Below are 19,246 nucleotides of genomic sequence, written 5' to 3'. Positions count from 1 at the left end.
TGCACTAAAGCTTGTTCTCACTAGACGAAACGCAAGGAAGTATATATGCGCAAGGCAAGCGAGTTGACCAATGACAAGCGAACATTTGAATAATCAATTGCTTGTGATTGGTCAAATCACTCACGTTGCGCTTATACGTCCATTGCGTTGCGTCCTATGGAAACAGAGTTAAGGTGCATATCATGTTTGTTTGATTTCCACTCGTAGGCGCAACGAATGTGAGTTGACCAATAATTTCGGATGATCCATCGCGTCGACGCCATTGATCAAATTGCTTGCGATGTGCGTTTACGTATTATACGTTGTGTCCACATGGGAACCAAGCTTTTAAGGAAATCCAAAATTAACATACTAATATTTTATGTATAAACGCATTCAGGTGGAGACAAGAACTGAGACGTTTCAGTCTTCTTCACGAGCATTAAATAAGTAGGCCTAGGTCTCTGCCAGTACTGTATATAAAAAAAAGCATATACAATGTGAGCGTGTACATTTTAAATTCGCAACGATGAAATAAAGACCGTAGGTGTTGCCATAAATGAGGAAACGAGAGACGACGACCTTCTTAGAGTGTATTTTAGTATTAGATATTCTCTATCAGCCTTTATACAGTACTGTGATTCAGATTTGAAAGATACTTGAGAATAATATTGGCAGGAAAATTAATGTTCCTGTACACGGTACATTACCTGTAGCCAAATGACTAACAGTCAGAGTGTATTGCACAGATTGCTTTTATTACAATCTATGATATCCAATCATAACTAAATGCCACATGTAACACTTGTAGAAACGACTTACCGAGACTAAAGTATGGCGGACACAAAAATAATGCTATTAGTTTTATAAATACACTTTATTTTCATTTTTTTTTATCTTGTCTTTTAAAGAGTGAACTCATTATTTTATTCGTGTTTTTTTTCCGTCGGACCATTTTGTGACGTGTCAATATTCTAAGAATACGGTAATTGCTGTTTTATCATGGATTTTGTGACATGTAGTCTGATTTTGTAAGAACTAGGCCTACTACCTCCCTGTTTAGACAGTATTTATAGATTTTAGTTAGGCCTACTACATTTTTAGCATATTACGCTTTCATGTGTTTTGTTTATGACTCTCCGTCGGCAGATTAGTTATGTAATGAATATTAATGAGAAATACTAGTCTTGGTTCTATACAAAGTTTTGACTTAATATTAATAAAAAGATTAATATTTTGGCACATTTGGCGTTTCATACGTATACTAAATCGAAAAGTCGACTGATGGACTAACATAAAAAAGACAATAAATACAGACTTGGGCAAGTCTGTAGTTAAATGCTTAAATTAAAGATGTATGTTGGCCTAGGCTTACGAGTGTTTTTGTAAAGTAGGCCTAAATCATCTAGCCGGATATAATGTAAGAGGCGAAGTCGACTGATAATAATTAAGACTGATAATCTCAACTAATATGTTAGTCGTTTGCATTAAGTGACGACTTAATTGGATGTCACAGTGGTGCGTACTTCAATGGAAGTCATCGCAACGCATTACATTGATGCGCTAATTACTATATATTAATTAATAATTACCAAGATTCACTTAGCGACTGCTACATCGTCTGTAAACAAGGCTGTTTACTCTTGACACATTTTAAAGCCGTAATAAAACAACATGTGGTCTAATATGTTTACGCCAAAAATGTTTAAATTTACATTTATAATAATAATTTTGTAAAAAATGTTACTCAATTTAACACATCGAATTTTGTCAATACGAAGCCGATTCCTGACACTGTACCGGTATCTAAATATGTCCAGTATCAGGCAAATTCCATGATACCGCAACCCATCTGTTTCACAGAACATAATATATCATAACCGTTCATGATACAGGCATCACATGTGAAACACATGAGATGTTGTATCACGGAATGTGCCTAATACTGGATATTTTATATTGTCATATTACAGCACTTGCGTAATAAGCAGGATGTAACAAACTTGCTTAGCAAACAAATTATCTTTAACTTTAGTCAAACTTATTTTGCTTACGTCAGATTATTAATAACCTTAAGCAAACACGTACATATCTTTTTTTTTCGAATCTATTATTGTCGCTGGCTTTGCTTTAAGCTTAGTGTTAAGCTGTGCGCTGCTTAAACCTTTGACCAGGCAAAATTGATGATAAATGTCACCACTAATTTTTCTATTTTTAAATAATTTACAAAAAAAAATTAAAAAAATTAAAGCATAGTCTTAAAACAAACAAAATAGAAAACCCCCAATCAGAAGACACCCCCAATCAAAAGACACCCCCCACTACACCCCCCCCCCCCACCCCCCCACTCACCTATATCTCTTATGAAATGAAAACAAAGGGGGAAATACATGTGCACCTAATCATGGGAACACCTTTATTAAGGGAAATGTACTTTGGTCCCAATGGTGTCACCTGTAGGCGCGCACCTGATATTCATACCAGGAGGTTTAAATGCAATAGATTCTCTGGTATGCTGAGAGCCGAATACAAAAAGCTTATTTAAATGACGAACGAACGAAACATTTTACTTTATACGGTTGGAACAAGGCAATCTAACAACAGGATGCTGAGCTCCGGAGATCAAATGGTTTATTTTAGCGATCAGCCACAGATCAGCGACCAGTTCCAGGCTCACAGTACTGTTGTTATTTGTCGCAGCCAGACATGAGATCAAAGAGTTTCTATCTTGGCAAGGCGAGCTCAGTGTCATGTTAGATTGCCTTGGTGGAATGTTTAACCAGCTGATGTTCGTACGGTGTCTTGTCTAGAGACAATAAACCGTGAGGCTGTCAATTATCTCTAGACATAATACAAGAAACCCGTGTGAAGTAGTAATTACTTACCAAACTGCTAACTGGTTTGGAAGCTCAAACGGCATCGCCAATAACCGTCCTTTTTATCTGAAGTATAGCAAATCCAATTATTAATACCACAAAACTGGTCTACGAATATTCTAACCTTGCCTTAAAACAAAACATGGATTTATCGAATCATCACGAACCAAACCGTTTTGTCTTGAAAATACGCTTAATAGTTTCCAATGGTTTTAAATCAAGAGCAACGCGCGCCGATGATTCTGCTAACCTCCTAATAACCAGACGACTAATATTATGGTTTAGATGGAATGAAGATTCTCAATAAGACAATTAGATGGATTATGCTTACTCTAGGTGGCGTCCTTCTAGTGATATTATTAGACGTCCTACAAAAGCCTAGGTATAATTATTAATCCGGGTAACGTTAGCGATAATTGTGCCCATAAACTGACCCAAGACGTGTGAGCTATGTTATTATTTACAGAAATGATAACAGAGGTCCCAAGTTGGTGAAGTGGAATTTCTGGGTAATTTTTTCGAGAAAAAATTTAAGCGCGCGACGCGTCAATTTTAAGCTTGCGGCACATCAATCTAACTCGTGCTACTCATAAATGAAACTATTTCGGGTAGGCGGGGATAAAAAAATCGGGGAAATCGGGAAAACCCACAAATTTCGGGGAACTTTGGAGCTATTGGAGTATTTAATTTGCAATACTAGCCTATAATGCTACTAAACAGTAGAGTCTAACCTTTCAAACTCATTCAATATTAATTTGTATATATTTTTTGCGAATGAAATTATAATTTCGAGATTTTAACACAACTACCAAATTTCACGATGACGTATTATAGGCTGTTCCGAGGCTACCTTATACTTTTTTTGTTGAGATTGTTATAAATGTTGGAACAGTGAACTTTTGTTTTATGGCTTTTCTTCGTGTATTATTGGAAATATAAAAAAACTTCTTTTATATTAGATTCTCGGATGCCATTAAAAGTTTAATGCTTGTCATATTATGCAAATGAGATGGACTACACTTTAAACGACTGCACTCAGAGATCGCTTAGTAAGCCAATTAAATCAAGCAAAATATAAATAATTAACGTTGATGGACGGACCACTTAAGAACTTAAAGCACTGAACAACTTAAGTATAGGCCAAATAAAAAATGCCTAAAGCAAATGATAAGCTAAATATAGAATAATAATTTTGGCAAATGGGTTATAACGTAATGACATTTTTATAGTGGACAGAAATGTAAGTCAAAATTGCCAATGAATGTGATGATCTGTACTGTGGCCATCTACCAATCAAACTGAAAGTGCGATATTTCCTTTAACATGTCCGTTTCTACTGAGCAAGAGAATACGGATTTAAACACCGTATTTTGAAAAACGGTATTTTCTTGTACTCTTGCCTGTTGTTGTTTTTTTGACTAGGCTAGGAGGCACCGTATCCCTGAAAAGGTCAAGACTTAACCGATGCTAACTGGGGTACTTGCACTGATCTCCAGTTAGCGGTGATGGTGTATCCCCATACTCTTAGGTGCTAGTTTGGTGTTTTTGTCTTTCTGTTTTCTTCCTTTCTCTTTATTGTCGAGCGCATAGAGACATCGTAAATTTGCGCTATATAAACCTATCTATTATTATTAACAGAAACGAGTTCACATAAATTTGTATTTTACGGTTTAAAAAAAAATCAAACAGATTCCGGTCTCGATCGTCAAATACCGGATTTTAAACAAGGTTTTTGTGGGGCCGGCAATCTTTAAAGATGTGTTTTTTAAGTTTCTGAATATGCCATTTTAATGTCACATAATAGTTATTCACTTTGACCAAATATTGGATCGAAAAAAATTAATTTAAGCAACAAGTAGTCAAATTGGCTGCCAGCCAATGTGTTTTTGGTTGAATTTAACCGTTTATTTTGTCATTTTATAAGTGAAAACATTATTTTTTCTCTTTTTTTTTCTACGAAAGTGATTCACTTTGTTAAAACTAGAAAGTGGGCAATTCAAAGTCTGATTTTATTAATCTTCATTAATCTTTATTTTTCATGTTTTAGGGGACAATACATCTTTAACTGAAAAACGATCTTTTTTTTATATATAAAGGGTTTCTTCAGAGAGCGAGAAAATCGGGAAAACCAGAAACCGTAAAATGTTCTCAATGTATCGCCTGGAGATACATTGGAAATAGACATTTATACTCATGTGAAATGTATTCATTACTATAATAAAATCAGATATGTAAATTTGCTATCTCCAATAGTTGTTTCTTTAATTAAAGCCAGTACAACTGTACTAACATGATTATAATTTTACATCTGCATATATAGCCCTACAGTAGTTTCAACTAATCTATACTTTATCGACTTCTAAGAATTATCTTGACAACATGTAATATAATATACTGAAAAAAACGACCGAATGTATTGAAAGAAAACTGTTATGTACAGTTTGTTTTCGTCTTCTTTACGGTCTTTCGTTATTTGTTTGTTTATTATTGATGGTTTTTGGTTTTAAAGCTCAGGTACAGGCATGAATATAATATCTGGTTAATTGTACATAGGCCTAAATCAAATATCTGTAATATTACTACTATATATTATAATAATACAACTACACATGCTGCATTGTATTGTTATTAATTGTTTTATTTTATTACAATGAAGAATATTATCATCATGATAATTATATTATTCGATAGTCATTTTATTTTGAGTAAAAATAGGTAGCTCTGTATTGTTCATCCTACAAATATTATCATGTAATTGGTATACTGTACGACAATAAAATGTTTTATAGTTACTGTTTAGCTAACATACTGAATCTGTAATCAGTATTTTGCTGTACACTTCAGCAGCAGTAAGATATAACAAAATAAATGAAGCATATCTGACATCGCACTCTATTTCCCCAGAACCCTCTTTAAAACCTTTTAGATATTCTTACAAAAACTCAACTTAACATACAAATAAAAATGAAACAAGAATTACTGTATATGCAGAATGCAAGCTGCACATAGTACAGAAGCGAATTTCCAGTTAATTCTAAGCCAAGTACTCATTTACTGAAGACCACTTACTTAAAACTTATCAACAGAGGTAGGCCTATATCCAGGTTGTTAGGAAGTGGTCGAACATGAGGTTCTTCCCTTAAAACAATTTCCTTATTGTTTTTCTTTAGCCTTTACAACTTGCAAAGCAGGGGACTGGGGCTAACTATACCTCCTTACAAATCCACTTATAACATACTTGAGTGTCAAACCCCAATGACTTCGTTTCTCTAAGTAGTCAATTATTTTTATAACATTTATATAAAGTACATAAGAGTCTGTTGTAGTAATAACAAATTGTAGTAAAAAAAATCGCAAAAAAAGACTTTGTTTAAAAAAACCTAAAACCGACGACCTTTATTTTATCATCAATTTTTGGTAAAAGTGAAAAATTACCATTTTAAGTTATTGTAATTAATGTATGCTGTTTTTATTTCATGAACTGTTTTCTAAATAAATGTTGATGTTGACTAAAAAAAATGTTGACTTAAAAAAAAAAAGGTTTTGTTCAAAAAACCTAAAACCGACGACTTTTATTTTATCAACAATCATTTGCAATATAATTTATGCGATAGTTTGTGTTGTTTTTTATCAAATCACCTTTTTATCTTGTTTGTTATGTATATGTTTTGAAATACAAAAAAACCGACAACTGAAGATTCTTGACATTACAGAATTACACATTTTGTTTGCATCATATAATCAAACTAAATCTTCATTTTTTCCGATGAAACTTATCTTAACTATCAAAGAAAAATATGATATCTTATCAGAATAAAATATGTAACAACATACAGTATTTACAAACAATTTCTTTACAAAATTAAAATTTATTTTACATCATCTTCTTCTTCAATAGATTCTGTTACCATATCATCTTTTTGTTTCAGCTCTTCAAAGGCTCCATCGTTGGACCACATACACTTTAGTAAGATTTTAAAGTCGACCATTTGTTGCCCGAAAAGTTTCTACGAAGAAGTAAAATGAATCGTTTTATAAAGCTCAGTCTTCGATCACTTTGTGTGACAAAAAAAATGTTATATGCCTATATATGGACATGATGATGTCATATCACTACCATATTTCAGCATATCTCTATCATATTTAGACATATCACTACCATATTTGGACATATCACTACCATATTTGGGCATATTACTACCATATTTGGGCATATCACTACCATATTTAGGCACTAGTTTGATAGTATACACAGAGCTTATTGTGGCACCAACTACATAACAAAGATCTGAGAACATTGTTACTGTTTTTTTACACTTGTCAGATTTGATAAAACTAAATTATTCCTACTAGGGAAGATTTTCGCAAGTGTATCATTTCCTAAAGTGTAGCATTTACACAAAACTACCTTACTGCTATGCATTCATAAAATGGTGTAGGCCAAATTGCAGTACAAGACTATGTTAGTTGGCATTTTGATTACAGGAAATTCATATAAATTTTCATATAACTATATGTTCAAAAACTCACCAATATCCTTGCTTGCTCCGGGGTCAACGTTTGACCTTCTTTGCATACTGTGTGGTTGTCAATAAGATGAATAACACCTAAACAAATAATAAACAAGTGATTACTTGTGGAAGAAAATTAATCGATAGTAGTGTAAAACATCTAGTATTTCAGCCGGCCATTATTTTTGATGTATTGTCACCCAAAAACATGAAAAATTAAGATTCATAAAATCAGATGTTTTAATAAATTTATTCACTTCTGATTTCACTTATATAAAAAGACAAAAAAAAAAAAAGTTTTTGGTCAAAGTGAATAACTATTATGTGAAATTAAAATGGAATATATCTTTAAATCTAAAAGTAATAACAAAAAATCTTGTTTTTCATTTCAAATTAGTACTAAAAAATAAATTTAAAAAAAATAATCTTCTCAATAACTAATTTGTAATGTTCATAAATGCACTAAAACTGATTGTTTTTATTTTCTGTTTATGGAATAAGCAATTCAAATTTGTTTGATTAATTTAGGTCATTAATATTTTAAATAATATACTAACAATAATAATCAAAAATTGGGTTGGTATAAAAAATTTTATTTTGATGTGCAGTTTTACATGGGTGAATGTTCATTTACTAATTTACTTTTTAAGCCAGAACTTATTATTACTTATTACTCATTGTATGCATATTATTTTTTGTATACTATTAATTGCCACGGTCTCCGAGTAGAAAAAAATAATAACTTGAAAATACAATGATGAAGGACTAAGCCATACATTTTCTTTGCAGCCATTTAGGAATGGTTTAACAATGTGCTGTCATACTAATATGATGGATAATGATAAGGATGGCTTAATTACAAGATAACACAAAACTACGCCAATGTCAATCCTAATGATTGATGACAACAAAACTAATGACTGGTAATCAAGAACATGCTAATTAGTTATGATAGATGATTGATCTTCTGTGTACGGTCACCTCGTTCTTAATTCATTATCATTAAAGCACTACAAATATTGATGCAAGGCCATCTCATGTTTTAAACATTTTTATTTATTTCCAACATTTTGGGGGGTTTTTTTAATGTAAAAGGCGATTGAAAAGAAAATATTAATTAATTAGTTATCCGCTTGGTATACCAAGCGGATAACTCCTTGTTATTGTATGAGATCAATATTTTTTTTCTGTATTATTCTTCTTTCCTTCCTTCCTTTTTGTGAGTCGTGTTTCTCTAAAATATGTAAACATAACATTTCATAACTTTGACAACATATGGGCATTTACGTGAAGTTGTGCACCTCCTATTTTTGAATGACGTCATAGTTGCGCAACGTGACTTACGCGCAATTTTATGAATTTCAATGATTGATTATAGATTAAAAGCCAAAAGTCATTTAGTATTGACACTTTGACAAAATTTAAGTCATATCAGGGGCAAACTTTCTACGGATTAAAAATGGCATGTTTCACAAGAAGTTACGCGCGCACGCGCATTTAAAATTTCAAAATGCGCAAAATTAATTTCTAATCAACTTTTTATGCGTTTCTTGTCATTTTGAGCATGTCAAAAATTCCCACGGGCGCGCAATTTTTTACGCACGTGGTGCGCACGTAGCGTTAAAAACATATTTTTTTCTCTTGAATTATATTTTTCAAGTCTTTCCTAGTAATTTTGAAAACAATTTAGACCTTTTCCAGTTTAAATAACGCCATACGAACACGTTGAATAAGACAATTCGTGCGCGTTTTTTATGAAAAAGCTTAAAAAATCGTCAAAATTATGTCTTTTTTTAAACAGTCATAGTTTCTAAAGTAAACCGTGAACCGTTTATTTTTATTACAAAATCTAGAAGTTGATGAGTTGTAGATATCGGATCATGCATCGATAAGGCTAAAAAAACATTGTGACGTCATCGTATGGCCACACGAATGTAAAATATAGGATTTTTGTCTCTTTCGTTATTGCTCATCACATTCAATAGAGCGCATCACGCTTATCTGTATTCCTTTTTCTCCTAAATTTATATATTGTGTAGGTCAATCAACTTTCTTTAGCATGAGATAAAAATATTTTAATTTTTATGACGTCATCATGCCTAAAAATTTTAATTACGTGGGTCATTAATTTCATCTTTACAGTAAATTTTAATCTGTAATAGCTCGTAAGAATAAAATGTGATAATCACGATTAAAACTTTTTCTGGAAGCTATTGGATTGTAGATACGAATTCATGTAAACATTTTGCCAATCGGATGTTGTGACGTCATCATATGGCCAGTTGAATAAAAAAAGTCGTATTTTCATATTTTGCGTAATAGTTCATCACATTTAAAAGGGTGCGCATCTATATTTTACGTATTCAAATTACTTCTACACGTTAATATGTTGTTCCTGAGATAATTTCCTTCAGAAATTGCTATTTAAGTGTTTCATTTTGATACCGTCGCCATGTTCAAAATTGGAATAAATGGCGGGTCCCGTAATTTCACCTATTCTACACTGTATGTAATATGTATACAGATTATACTGTTTGCATGTATATACTATATGACACAAATTGACAGAATTCAGCACTAACAGCATATCATATTCTTCAGTTCTTGTCATAATGCCATAATCTTTATCTGTGTGCAATATTCCAACGTATGACGTGCACGTGGCGTTTGTCGTTGTGCGGATAACTAACTCGTCAAAGTGACGAGTTTCATGTCTAGTCTGTATTATTCTTGGATCCTTCCTTCCTTTTTGTGAGTCGCGTTTCTCTAAAATGTGTAAACATAACATTTCATAACTTTGACAACATATGGGCATTTACGTGAAGTTGTGCACCTCCTATTTTTGAATGACGTCATAGTTGCGCAACGTGACTTACGCGCAATTTTATGAATTTCAATGATTGATTATAGATTAAAAACCAAAAGTCATTTAGTATTGACACTTTGACAAAATTTAAGTCATATCAGGGGCAAACTTTCTACGGATTAAAAATGGCATGTTTCACAAGAAGTTACGCGCGCACGCGCATTTAAAATTTCAAAATGCGCAAAATTAATTTCTAATCAACTTTTTATGCGTTTCTTGTCATTTTGAGCATGTCAAAAATTCCCACGGGCGCGCAATTTTTTACGCACGCGGTGCGCACGTAGCGTTAAAAACATATTTTTTTCTCTTGAATTATATTTTTCAAGTCTTTCCTAGTAATTTTGAAAACAATTTAGACCTTTTCCAGTTTAAATAACGCCATACGAACACGTTGAATTAGACAATTCGTGCGCGTTTTTTATGAAAAAGCTTAAAAAATCGTCAAAATTATGTCTTTTTTTAAACAGTCATAGTTTCTAAAGTAAACCATGAACCGTTTATTTTTATTACAAAATCTAGAAGTTGATGAGTTGTAGATATCGGATCATGCATCGATAAGGCTAAAAAAACATTGTGACGTCATCGTATGGCCACGCGAATGTAAAATATAGGATTTTTGTCTCTTTCGTTATTGCTCATCACATTCAATGGAGCGCATCACGCTTATCTGTATTCCTTTTTCTCCTAAATTTATATATTGTGTAGGTCAATCAACTTTCTTTAGCATGAGATAAAAATATTTTAATTTTTATGACGTCATCATGCCTAAAAATTTTAATTACGTGGGTCATTAATTTCATCTTTACAGTAAATTTCAATCTGTAATAGCTCGTAAGAATAAAATGTGATAATCACGATTAAAACGTTTTCTGGAAGCTATTGGATTGTAGATACGAATTCATGTAAACATTTTGCCAATCGGATGTTGTGACGTCATCATATGGCCAGTTGAATAAAAAAAGTCGTATTTTCATATTTTGCGTAATAGTTCATCACATTTAAAAGGGTGCGCATCTATATTTTACGTATTCAAATTTCTTCTACACGTTAATATGTTGTTCCTGAGATAATGTCCTCCAGAAATTGCTATTTAAGTGTTTCATTTTGATACCGTCGCCATGTTAAAAATTGGAATAAATGGCGGGTCCCGTAATTTCACCTATTCTACACTGTATGTAATATGTATACAGATTATACTGTTTGCATGTATATACTATATGACACAAATTGACAGAATTCAGCACTAACAGCATATCATATTCTTCAGTTCTTGTCATAATGCCATAATCTTTACCTGTGTGCAATATTCCAACGTATGACGTGCACGTGGCGTTTGTCGTTGTGCGGATAACTAACTCGTCAAAGTGACGAGTTTCATGTCTAGTTAAATTAGTAATTTGTGAATGGGTACGGCAATTAACCTGCAGCATACCACGCTAAATTGCGCACACAGAAAACAACTTTCTTTTTCAGTCCCTATATTTGTACTGTTTGGCCAAATGGCAATTATTTGTCTCAGCATCTGAGATCAACAAAAACTGAGTGGTAACACCCTGCCCTTCCTCAAGACGGATTGAATTCTCATAAATGCACACAAGCCACATATGTACAAGAAGAAACCTAAAGTTCCTACCTAACTAGTTCCACCAGCAGAAACAAGGACAATGGCTATAGGCTAGGATTCTCCTTCCTTAACCAATAGACCACTCGTCTCTGGGTACTTTGTAGATATACCCACCTTTCTTAAGTGTTGTAGGCAGTCCTAACTGCCGCAGCTGAGGTTCTAAAGAATGTGGAAACTGGCTGAGAGGACCCTGGTCGAGTTCATAATTAAACAGTGCTTTGTTGCCGGTCCTTGCATAGTCTGGATCTTGGAAGTCTTCAAACCACCTTTGAAAGAAAAATGAAATGACGAATGTGTACAACAAGCTTACGAAAGTTCTGCAGTGTGCAGTGTAAGCTAGACCAGAGTAGAGTGGACTACAGTAGTTAATTTTACACCTTTTTCCTTGCTAGGCCTAGAGCAAATAAAAGTATTAAACAAGAGCACTCACAGACCATTATTTGGATTGTATTTAGATCAGGTACAACTTATAATTATCACCTATGATTCAGTAGCTCTTAATTATCCTCAATTTATATTGGGAGAACAATTTACATGTCACACAGTTATGGAAATGATCATTCCATAACCATCCTATGTATACAGGTCTGCATGGAGGGTAATTAATAGGGAGCTTTTGATAAATACGACAATGACCAAACTTTGTCATGTTAATTCATTGTGCGCATGCAAAGATATTGGGACGTGTGTTCTCGTTCCCCACCTCAACACAGGTTTATGGCCTCTAGGTCCAGGTGACGACCGGGCGACACATTGATTTACCTGACCAAACTTGGTCGTTGGTCCTCAGTCATGGAAAAGCGAAAGCTACCTAATTAGGAGGGAGGGGTGCCCAGTCCACCTTAGATAGTTCTTTAGAAGCAGTGAAAGGGAGGAGGGTATATTACTGTATAGGCCTCCAATACACACTAATTGAATACAGTACTGACGTACTAAATATTATTGTTTATTTAATCAGTACTGTACTTATCATCAACCTTCTAAAAAAATACATAATTTATGGCAGCAATATAGCAATATAAAATATGTATAAAAGCAAAGTTACTGCATAGAAAGGAGAGAGACAGACTTAAATATAATTTGTCTCGGAAATTTAATATTTATAGCAAATAATATTAATACTTTCTACCATAACATTTGGAATTGACAATACAGGAGGATGAATAGAATACTACAAAACACAGATAAGATACTTGCATTAGCTTATAACTACAGTAGAACTCTCTGAACCTCTCATTTGGACCACCATATCAGGGAAACATCTCTATTAAGGAGACACTTCACCTTTAAATGATCAAGGGTCAACAATGTGTTCACACCGTGGAGACCCATATTTGAAGGCAACACCTCTAATAAGGAGACACTTCACCTTTAAATGATCAAGGGTCAACAATGTGTTAACACCGAGGAGAACCATATTTGAAGGCAACACCTCTAATAAGGAGAAACTTCACCTTTAAATGATCAAGGGTCAACAATGTGTTAACACCGTGGAGACCCATGGACACTTCACCTTTAAATGATCAAGGGTCAACAATGCGTTAACACCGTGGAGACCCATGGACACTTCACCTTTAAATGATCAAGGGTCAACAATATGTTAACACCGAGGAGAACCATATTTGAAGGCAACACCTCTAATAAGGAGACACTTCACCTTTAAATGATCAAGGGTCAACAATGTGTTAACACTGTGGAGACCTATATTTGAAGGCAACACCTCTAATAAGGAGACACTTCACCTTTAAATGATCAAGGGTCAACAATGTGTTAACACTGTGGAGACCCATATTTGAAGGCAACACCTCTAATAAGGAGACACGTCACCTTTAAATGATCAAAGGTCAACAATGTGTTAACACTGTGGAGACCCATAGTTGAAGGAAACACCTCTATTAAGGGGACATTTTGTTGGGGTGTCCCCTTAATAGAGGTTTCGCTGTAATTTGGTAAATTCCTGCAAGTACATACCTAATAACATCATCTTTTTTCTCATTTGTAAACAGTAGTCCCACATTTCCTGTCAACTTCTTGCTAAGCTCATGCAAGTTTTCTCTGTATTCATCTTCTGGTGTTCGACCAAGCGCGACAGACATCACTTTGTTTTTACCGAAGAAGAATCTGAATAAAACATGTTGAATAATATATTACTGACTGAGAGACTTTAATTAATAATTATTGTACTAAAACTTGATTATTTGTTCTGCCTTTGTATATATGAATTATTCAATATTAGTAATTTTCCCTTTTAATAAGCACATCTTGTTAGGTCCACCAATAAAAATAATGAATATCTTATTTATATCTGTTGAATGGGAACAATATTTCCCATGCAATGCCTGACTTAACTTGACCTAGTTTCATTCTATAGAAAGTTATTCTTTGAACTCATAAAATATCCTCTCCATTCAACTCATACACATTCATTATCATTGTATATAACACACCATGTCATTTGATTGGAGGATTGTGAGTCATATTCTATTGAACTCTTTTATTATGTCATTAAAAGTGCAATCGCTGGGCTTGTGCAATGTCGTTAACTGATCATGTTCAATCAACCCGTAGCATGCACCGTCTATAATTGTTGTATTTTCACCTCATTAAATTATTTGTACCATTGCACTCATAAACATTCAATATTTAATAGTATATTTGAATTTAAATAGTGATTCAGCATTGTTAACCTACCTACTATGCCCCCATCTGTCCCATACTTCTTTTAGTTTTACATTTCTCATATTATATTTTCACCTCATTAAATTATTTGTACCATTGCATTCATAAATATTCATTATTTGTATGTTTGTAGTATATTTGAATTTTGGATAGTGATTCAGCATTGTTAACCAACCTACTATGCCTCCATCTGTCCAATACTTCTTTTGCTTTACATTTCTCATATTATATTTTCACCTCATTCAATTATTTGTACCATTGCATTCATAAACATTCATTATTTGTATTTTTGTAGAATATTTGAATTTTGGATAGTGATTCAGCATTGCTAACCTACCTACTATGCCTCCATCTGTCTCGTACTTCTTTTAGTTTTACATTTCTCATATTATCAACAGAAAATAAAAATATTCTTGAGAATTTATCAACAGATTCTTGGATCTGAAAAAGAAATGTTGTTTATGAAAATTTGCTTTCACAAATTATTTTATTATTTTCTTAAATAATTAATTTTTATCATTATTCTTATAGTTCCATCGGTTTTATCACAATATTGATTACTGTCCAACTAACTTTAGATTTTAACTATTAATTAAGAAAATGTGGCTAGGAATGCTAAGCGGTAATAGGCCTACTATTATTAAACACACAAGGCTAGTAGAACTTTTTTTCAGCTTAAAAATTCCATTATTCACTCACTCACAGATGAGAACTGAGAGATAAACAATACAATAATTTGTTTACAGAATTAATCACTCTATTCCATACTTTACCTCTTGGATTAATTTTTGCTTTAGTTCTAGACCTTTCTTTTTTGTATTGGTAAGAGAAACTGAAAATAAATTAATATAAAAACGCATGGTTAATAATGTCAATAATGTTAATTAAAATGAATAATGATTGACATATTATAAATATATGATATTGGATGGTGTTATTTTATTATAATTAATAATAAAAATTATTATAAAATAAATTATTAAATGCATACATAGTGAATCATGAATGACTTTCATCATAAATTTAATTTGCGTAAATGATTTTCATGGTCATGTATAAAGCAGAGATGTAGCTACAAATCTGGGACGAAACGACTCTAGAATAAGTATCCGGTCACCATATTGGTCTAAACCCAACATATGACACAACAGTGTGAATGATTTTGTAGGCTAGCCCTGACTGACTGCTGCCTCATCAACGTAAACATTGACTTATTAGGCCTACACTATCATAGACAGTGATACAACAATTAAAAAAAATACGTAATTGTAAATTTTACTCACTTCGTTTATCACGCTTTGATTTTGGCATTTTGTATTTTAAAGACAGTAAAAACGCACACAAAAACACACACGTGGGTCGAAATTTTGTTTTTTAAAGTAAATTACGCCCTCTGGACCTCTATCAGTATTTGTCGTTGGGGGAGACAAACAATCATAACAAAATGTTACGATTTGTCGCCTCAAAATTGCAAGAATTTTATCATCACAACAAACAATCAAATTCTCAAACATTTGGCTCAATGCCTTTCTTAAAGTGTATTACATTTGTAATTGAATTGTTTGTATTATTTCAACGAATTTGGTTTGCTGTATTTAGGGTTATATGGAGGATGTTTTTCTCAGCCCCATTAAAAAATGTAGACGGTGAAAATGTGTTAGTGACAGGGGCAGCGAATGGTCTTGGCCGGCTACTCTCACTGGCGTTTGCACAACTTGGGGCTAACTTGATACTTGTAGACATTGATGAAGATGGGCTTCGAGATACGGAAAAAGCAGTTAAATATTTTGGGAAAAAAGTTCGTATTTACGTGTGTGATCTTAGTCAGAGAAGTGACATTTATAGAACAGTTTCAGAAATTCAAAACGACTTTGCTGGTGTTGATTTTATTGTAAACAATGCAGGTATTGTGAGTGGAACAAACTTTCTAGAATGCCCAGATGAGAATCTTGCGAAAATATTTGAAGTCAACACATTAGCTTATATGTGGGTAAGAAAAGGAATATGCCTATCAAAAGGCCATGAATAAATTGTTTACAGTTTTGAATGGTGAATAAACACAGTAGACAGTAAAATGTTAGAAGACTGGACATTTCCCCTTATATTCTTTTTACTATACTATGTTATGCCAATTGTTTGTTTCTTTGTTGCTAGTACCACACTATATTCAACACAAAACCTGATTTTTATTTTAAAAGATACATTTTAGTTCTCACTGTATAATATAAATCAATTTTCTTTTAAATACAGATCACAAAGGCATTTCTTCCTAGCATGTTAGCTAGAAATCATGGTCACATTGTCAACATTGCGAGTACGTCCGGCTACATTGGGAGCAACGGATTAATAGACTATTGCACTAGTAAATTTGCAACTGTTGGTTTCTCAGAATCGATACAATGTGAGTTGCGAAAGGTACGGAGAACAGGTGTCAAGGTAACGATTGTTGCTCCATCGTATTTCAAGTCAGGGATGTTTGCTGGTTGCACATCCAGGTATGCACGTGCCTAATTTATAACGTTACTGCTGATCATGCTCCCTAGTTTCCCAAAAATAAATTGACCAAACAACAAATAAGGGCCTGTGGAAAATTATGAAAAAAAAAGTGTATTTGCACATTAATTAATTTTGTGCTTTTTACTGCATTTTGCGCTATATAAATTGAAAATTATTATTATTATTTATATCTCATGAACATTTGCTACTTATAATAAAGTAATTAAATCATTAGTAATGATTAATCATTAGTAAATAAAGATTAAAAAGTTTGCACCATGCATTAAAAATTGTAAAATAAAAATATTTCAATATCACTTTTTTTAACATTTACTCAATATTTACCAACAATCACTTGAAATTCCTCATTCCTTTTTATTTTATCAGATTTCCGAGACCACTTCATCTAGACTCAGCGGTCACTAAAATAATGAAAGGTATCCTGAGAAATGAAGAAGTTATATTTGTACCATGGTACATGCAATATATGCCACTTCTCAAAGCGTAAGTATAATCAATGTACAATAATTCTTAACAAGTAATTCCTGTACACTTGGTTCCCAACACAATTGAGTTGACCAATCAAAAACAACAGTTAGGATGATCCATCGTGTTGTGATTGGTCAAATTATTTGCGTCAAGCATAAACCAAGCTAAATACTTTTTGCATTAAATGGTTTCCCCCTGTATTTCTAAGACCCTACTTAATTATAAAAATATGCAAGTTTTCTACTTTGGCAGATTTGTTATAAGATGTGTTTCTCATCACCCTAGTTGCATAGAATAAAGTTAATCCAGTAGTATGATTGTGTTCTGTACATATACTGAGTAAATTAATTTATAATGAATTACTGTATAATTATTCTTAAATTTAATTTTTCAATAGACTTCTTCCTGTCCGGGCATTATTTGCTATTCTTGATTTCATCGGCACAACAAATTTCATGAGTGGCTACAAGGATAAAGAGCAATGAACAACTCCAACTGCCATTTTAGCTGTTAGTCAATCGTTGCGCTTTCGTAAACAATTTCTTTAGGGTTTTTCATAATGAATGAAAATGGGTAAGAATATCATACTGTCTCAATTATAAGCCATCATGAGCTTATGGTAATGGTGGGCTAAACATGGATAAGAAGAGTCAATAATAATATAGTCTACCTATAAGTTATATACATTCAAGAACAATACAAATACTGGTATTCCAAGGGTGATTTTTTTAAACTGCATCAGGATGTTTCAACACCCTATAGATTATCTTCTCCAAATCAGGTACAGTACCTCATTTTAAAAATGTACAGTATATTCTATGTTTCTTACAGTATCTCAGTTTACCTCATTTTAATGTGTATTCTTTTTGATAGTGGTTTAAGTTAATGTGTAGTTAAATAAAAGTATATTAACTGGGTATATTGTTTAAGGATGAAACGATGTCAATGCAATTGTTAATTCATTTAGTTTAAGCCTCCATTATGTGTCAAAACAGAGTCTACATGACTGATAATTTCCCCCGTAATAACCTTCCTCTCAGGTACCTCATGGAGAGTATGTATGCTTGACTGCAGATATTGGCAGCCTAGCCTATTTAAGCTTGGTTTTTTAATGCAACATGGCTTAAGCACAAAACAAAATGAGTTGACCAATCACAAGCGACAGTTTGGATGATCCATCGCATCGTGATTGGTCAAATTACTTGTGTTGCATCCAACAAGAAACAAGATTTAATGTTGTTCCACCATTAAATGTGCTGCTTACAGTATACTGATATTTATTCTAAGGTAAAACCAAATGTTCAGGGGGAAGGTGGGAGGTAATTAGTTTCCATTTCATATTAGATTATTAGCAAAATGTTATTCATATTTTAGTACAGATTATAGATAGATATTAATAAAAATATAGATATATTAGATTTTTTTTTTCCAATTGAGTGGCACTGATGAATATACCTACTTGTTTGCACATGAATGCCTATTTAGGCCTACTATACTTATTCTGTAGTATCGATATAATTGTTGATAATTATTTTAACAATAAGTATTTATTTTTTTATGATTTTATTTTTAGAACAATTAATAAAAATATATCTTTGAGTGAAAAATAAAATTGTGACAAAAAACTGTTGCTTACTGTATTTGTTGTGAAAATGCATACTTTTATTCTTTCTGTCATGACACAGTATATTCATTCATATTGACTTCCCCAACTTGCAAAACTATA

General features: G+C 32.8%; 3 protein-coding genes across 3 annotated transcripts in view; 1 reads left to right on the top strand and 2 right to left on the bottom strand.

Annotated features, from left to right (window-relative positions):
• LOC144840458 (short transient receptor potential channel 7-like) overlaps nucleotides 1-3,105 on the bottom strand; it is a 45,696-nt gene extending 42,591 nt beyond the window's left edge. The window contains exon 1 of the mRNA XM_078696277.1: nucleotides 2,865-3,105. Coding sequence (XP_078552403.1) covers nucleotides 2,865-2,899 — 35 coding nt within the window. The 5' untranslated portion in view covers nucleotides 2,900-3,105. The remainder of the gene's footprint in view (nucleotides 1-2,864) is intronic.
• Nucleotides 3,106-5,091: 1,986 nt separating this feature from the next.
• LOC144839808 (mRNA turnover protein 4 homolog) lies at nucleotides 5,092-15,906 on the bottom strand. Its single transcript, XM_078695307.1, has 7 exons — nucleotides 15,819-15,906; nucleotides 15,309-15,367; nucleotides 14,873-14,976; nucleotides 13,828-13,977; nucleotides 11,971-12,122; nucleotides 7,386-7,462; nucleotides 5,092-6,862 (listed from the first exon to the last, which is right to left on the bottom strand). The coding sequence occupies exons 1-7, from the start codon at nucleotides 15,844-15,846 to the stop codon at nucleotides 6,725-6,727; spliced, it is 708 nt and encodes a 235-aa protein (XP_078551433.1). The 5' UTR covers nucleotides 15,847-15,906; the 3' UTR covers nucleotides 5,092-6,724.
• A 13-nt stretch (nucleotides 15,907-15,919) lies between these two features.
• LOC144839807 (epidermal retinol dehydrogenase 2-like) lies at nucleotides 15,920-19,132 on the top strand. The gene is made up of 4 exons (XM_078695306.1): nucleotides 15,920-16,525; nucleotides 16,786-17,030; nucleotides 17,419-17,535; nucleotides 17,918-19,132. The coding sequence occupies exons 1-4, from the start codon at nucleotides 15,980-15,982 to the stop codon at nucleotides 18,003-18,005; spliced, it is 996 nt and encodes a 331-aa protein (XP_078551432.1). The 5' UTR covers nucleotides 15,920-15,979; the 3' UTR covers nucleotides 18,006-19,132.
• The last annotated feature ends 114 nt before the right edge of the window (nucleotides 19,133-19,246 follow it).

This window comes from Antedon bifida, chromosome 4, assembly GCF_963402885.1.
Source record: "Antedon bifida chromosome 4, ecAntBifi1.1, whole genome shotgun sequence".
Taxonomy (NCBI): domain Eukaryota; kingdom Metazoa; phylum Echinodermata; class Crinoidea; order Comatulida; family Antedonidae; genus Antedon; species Antedon bifida.
This window is presented reverse-complemented; position numbering and strand designations above follow the sequence as displayed.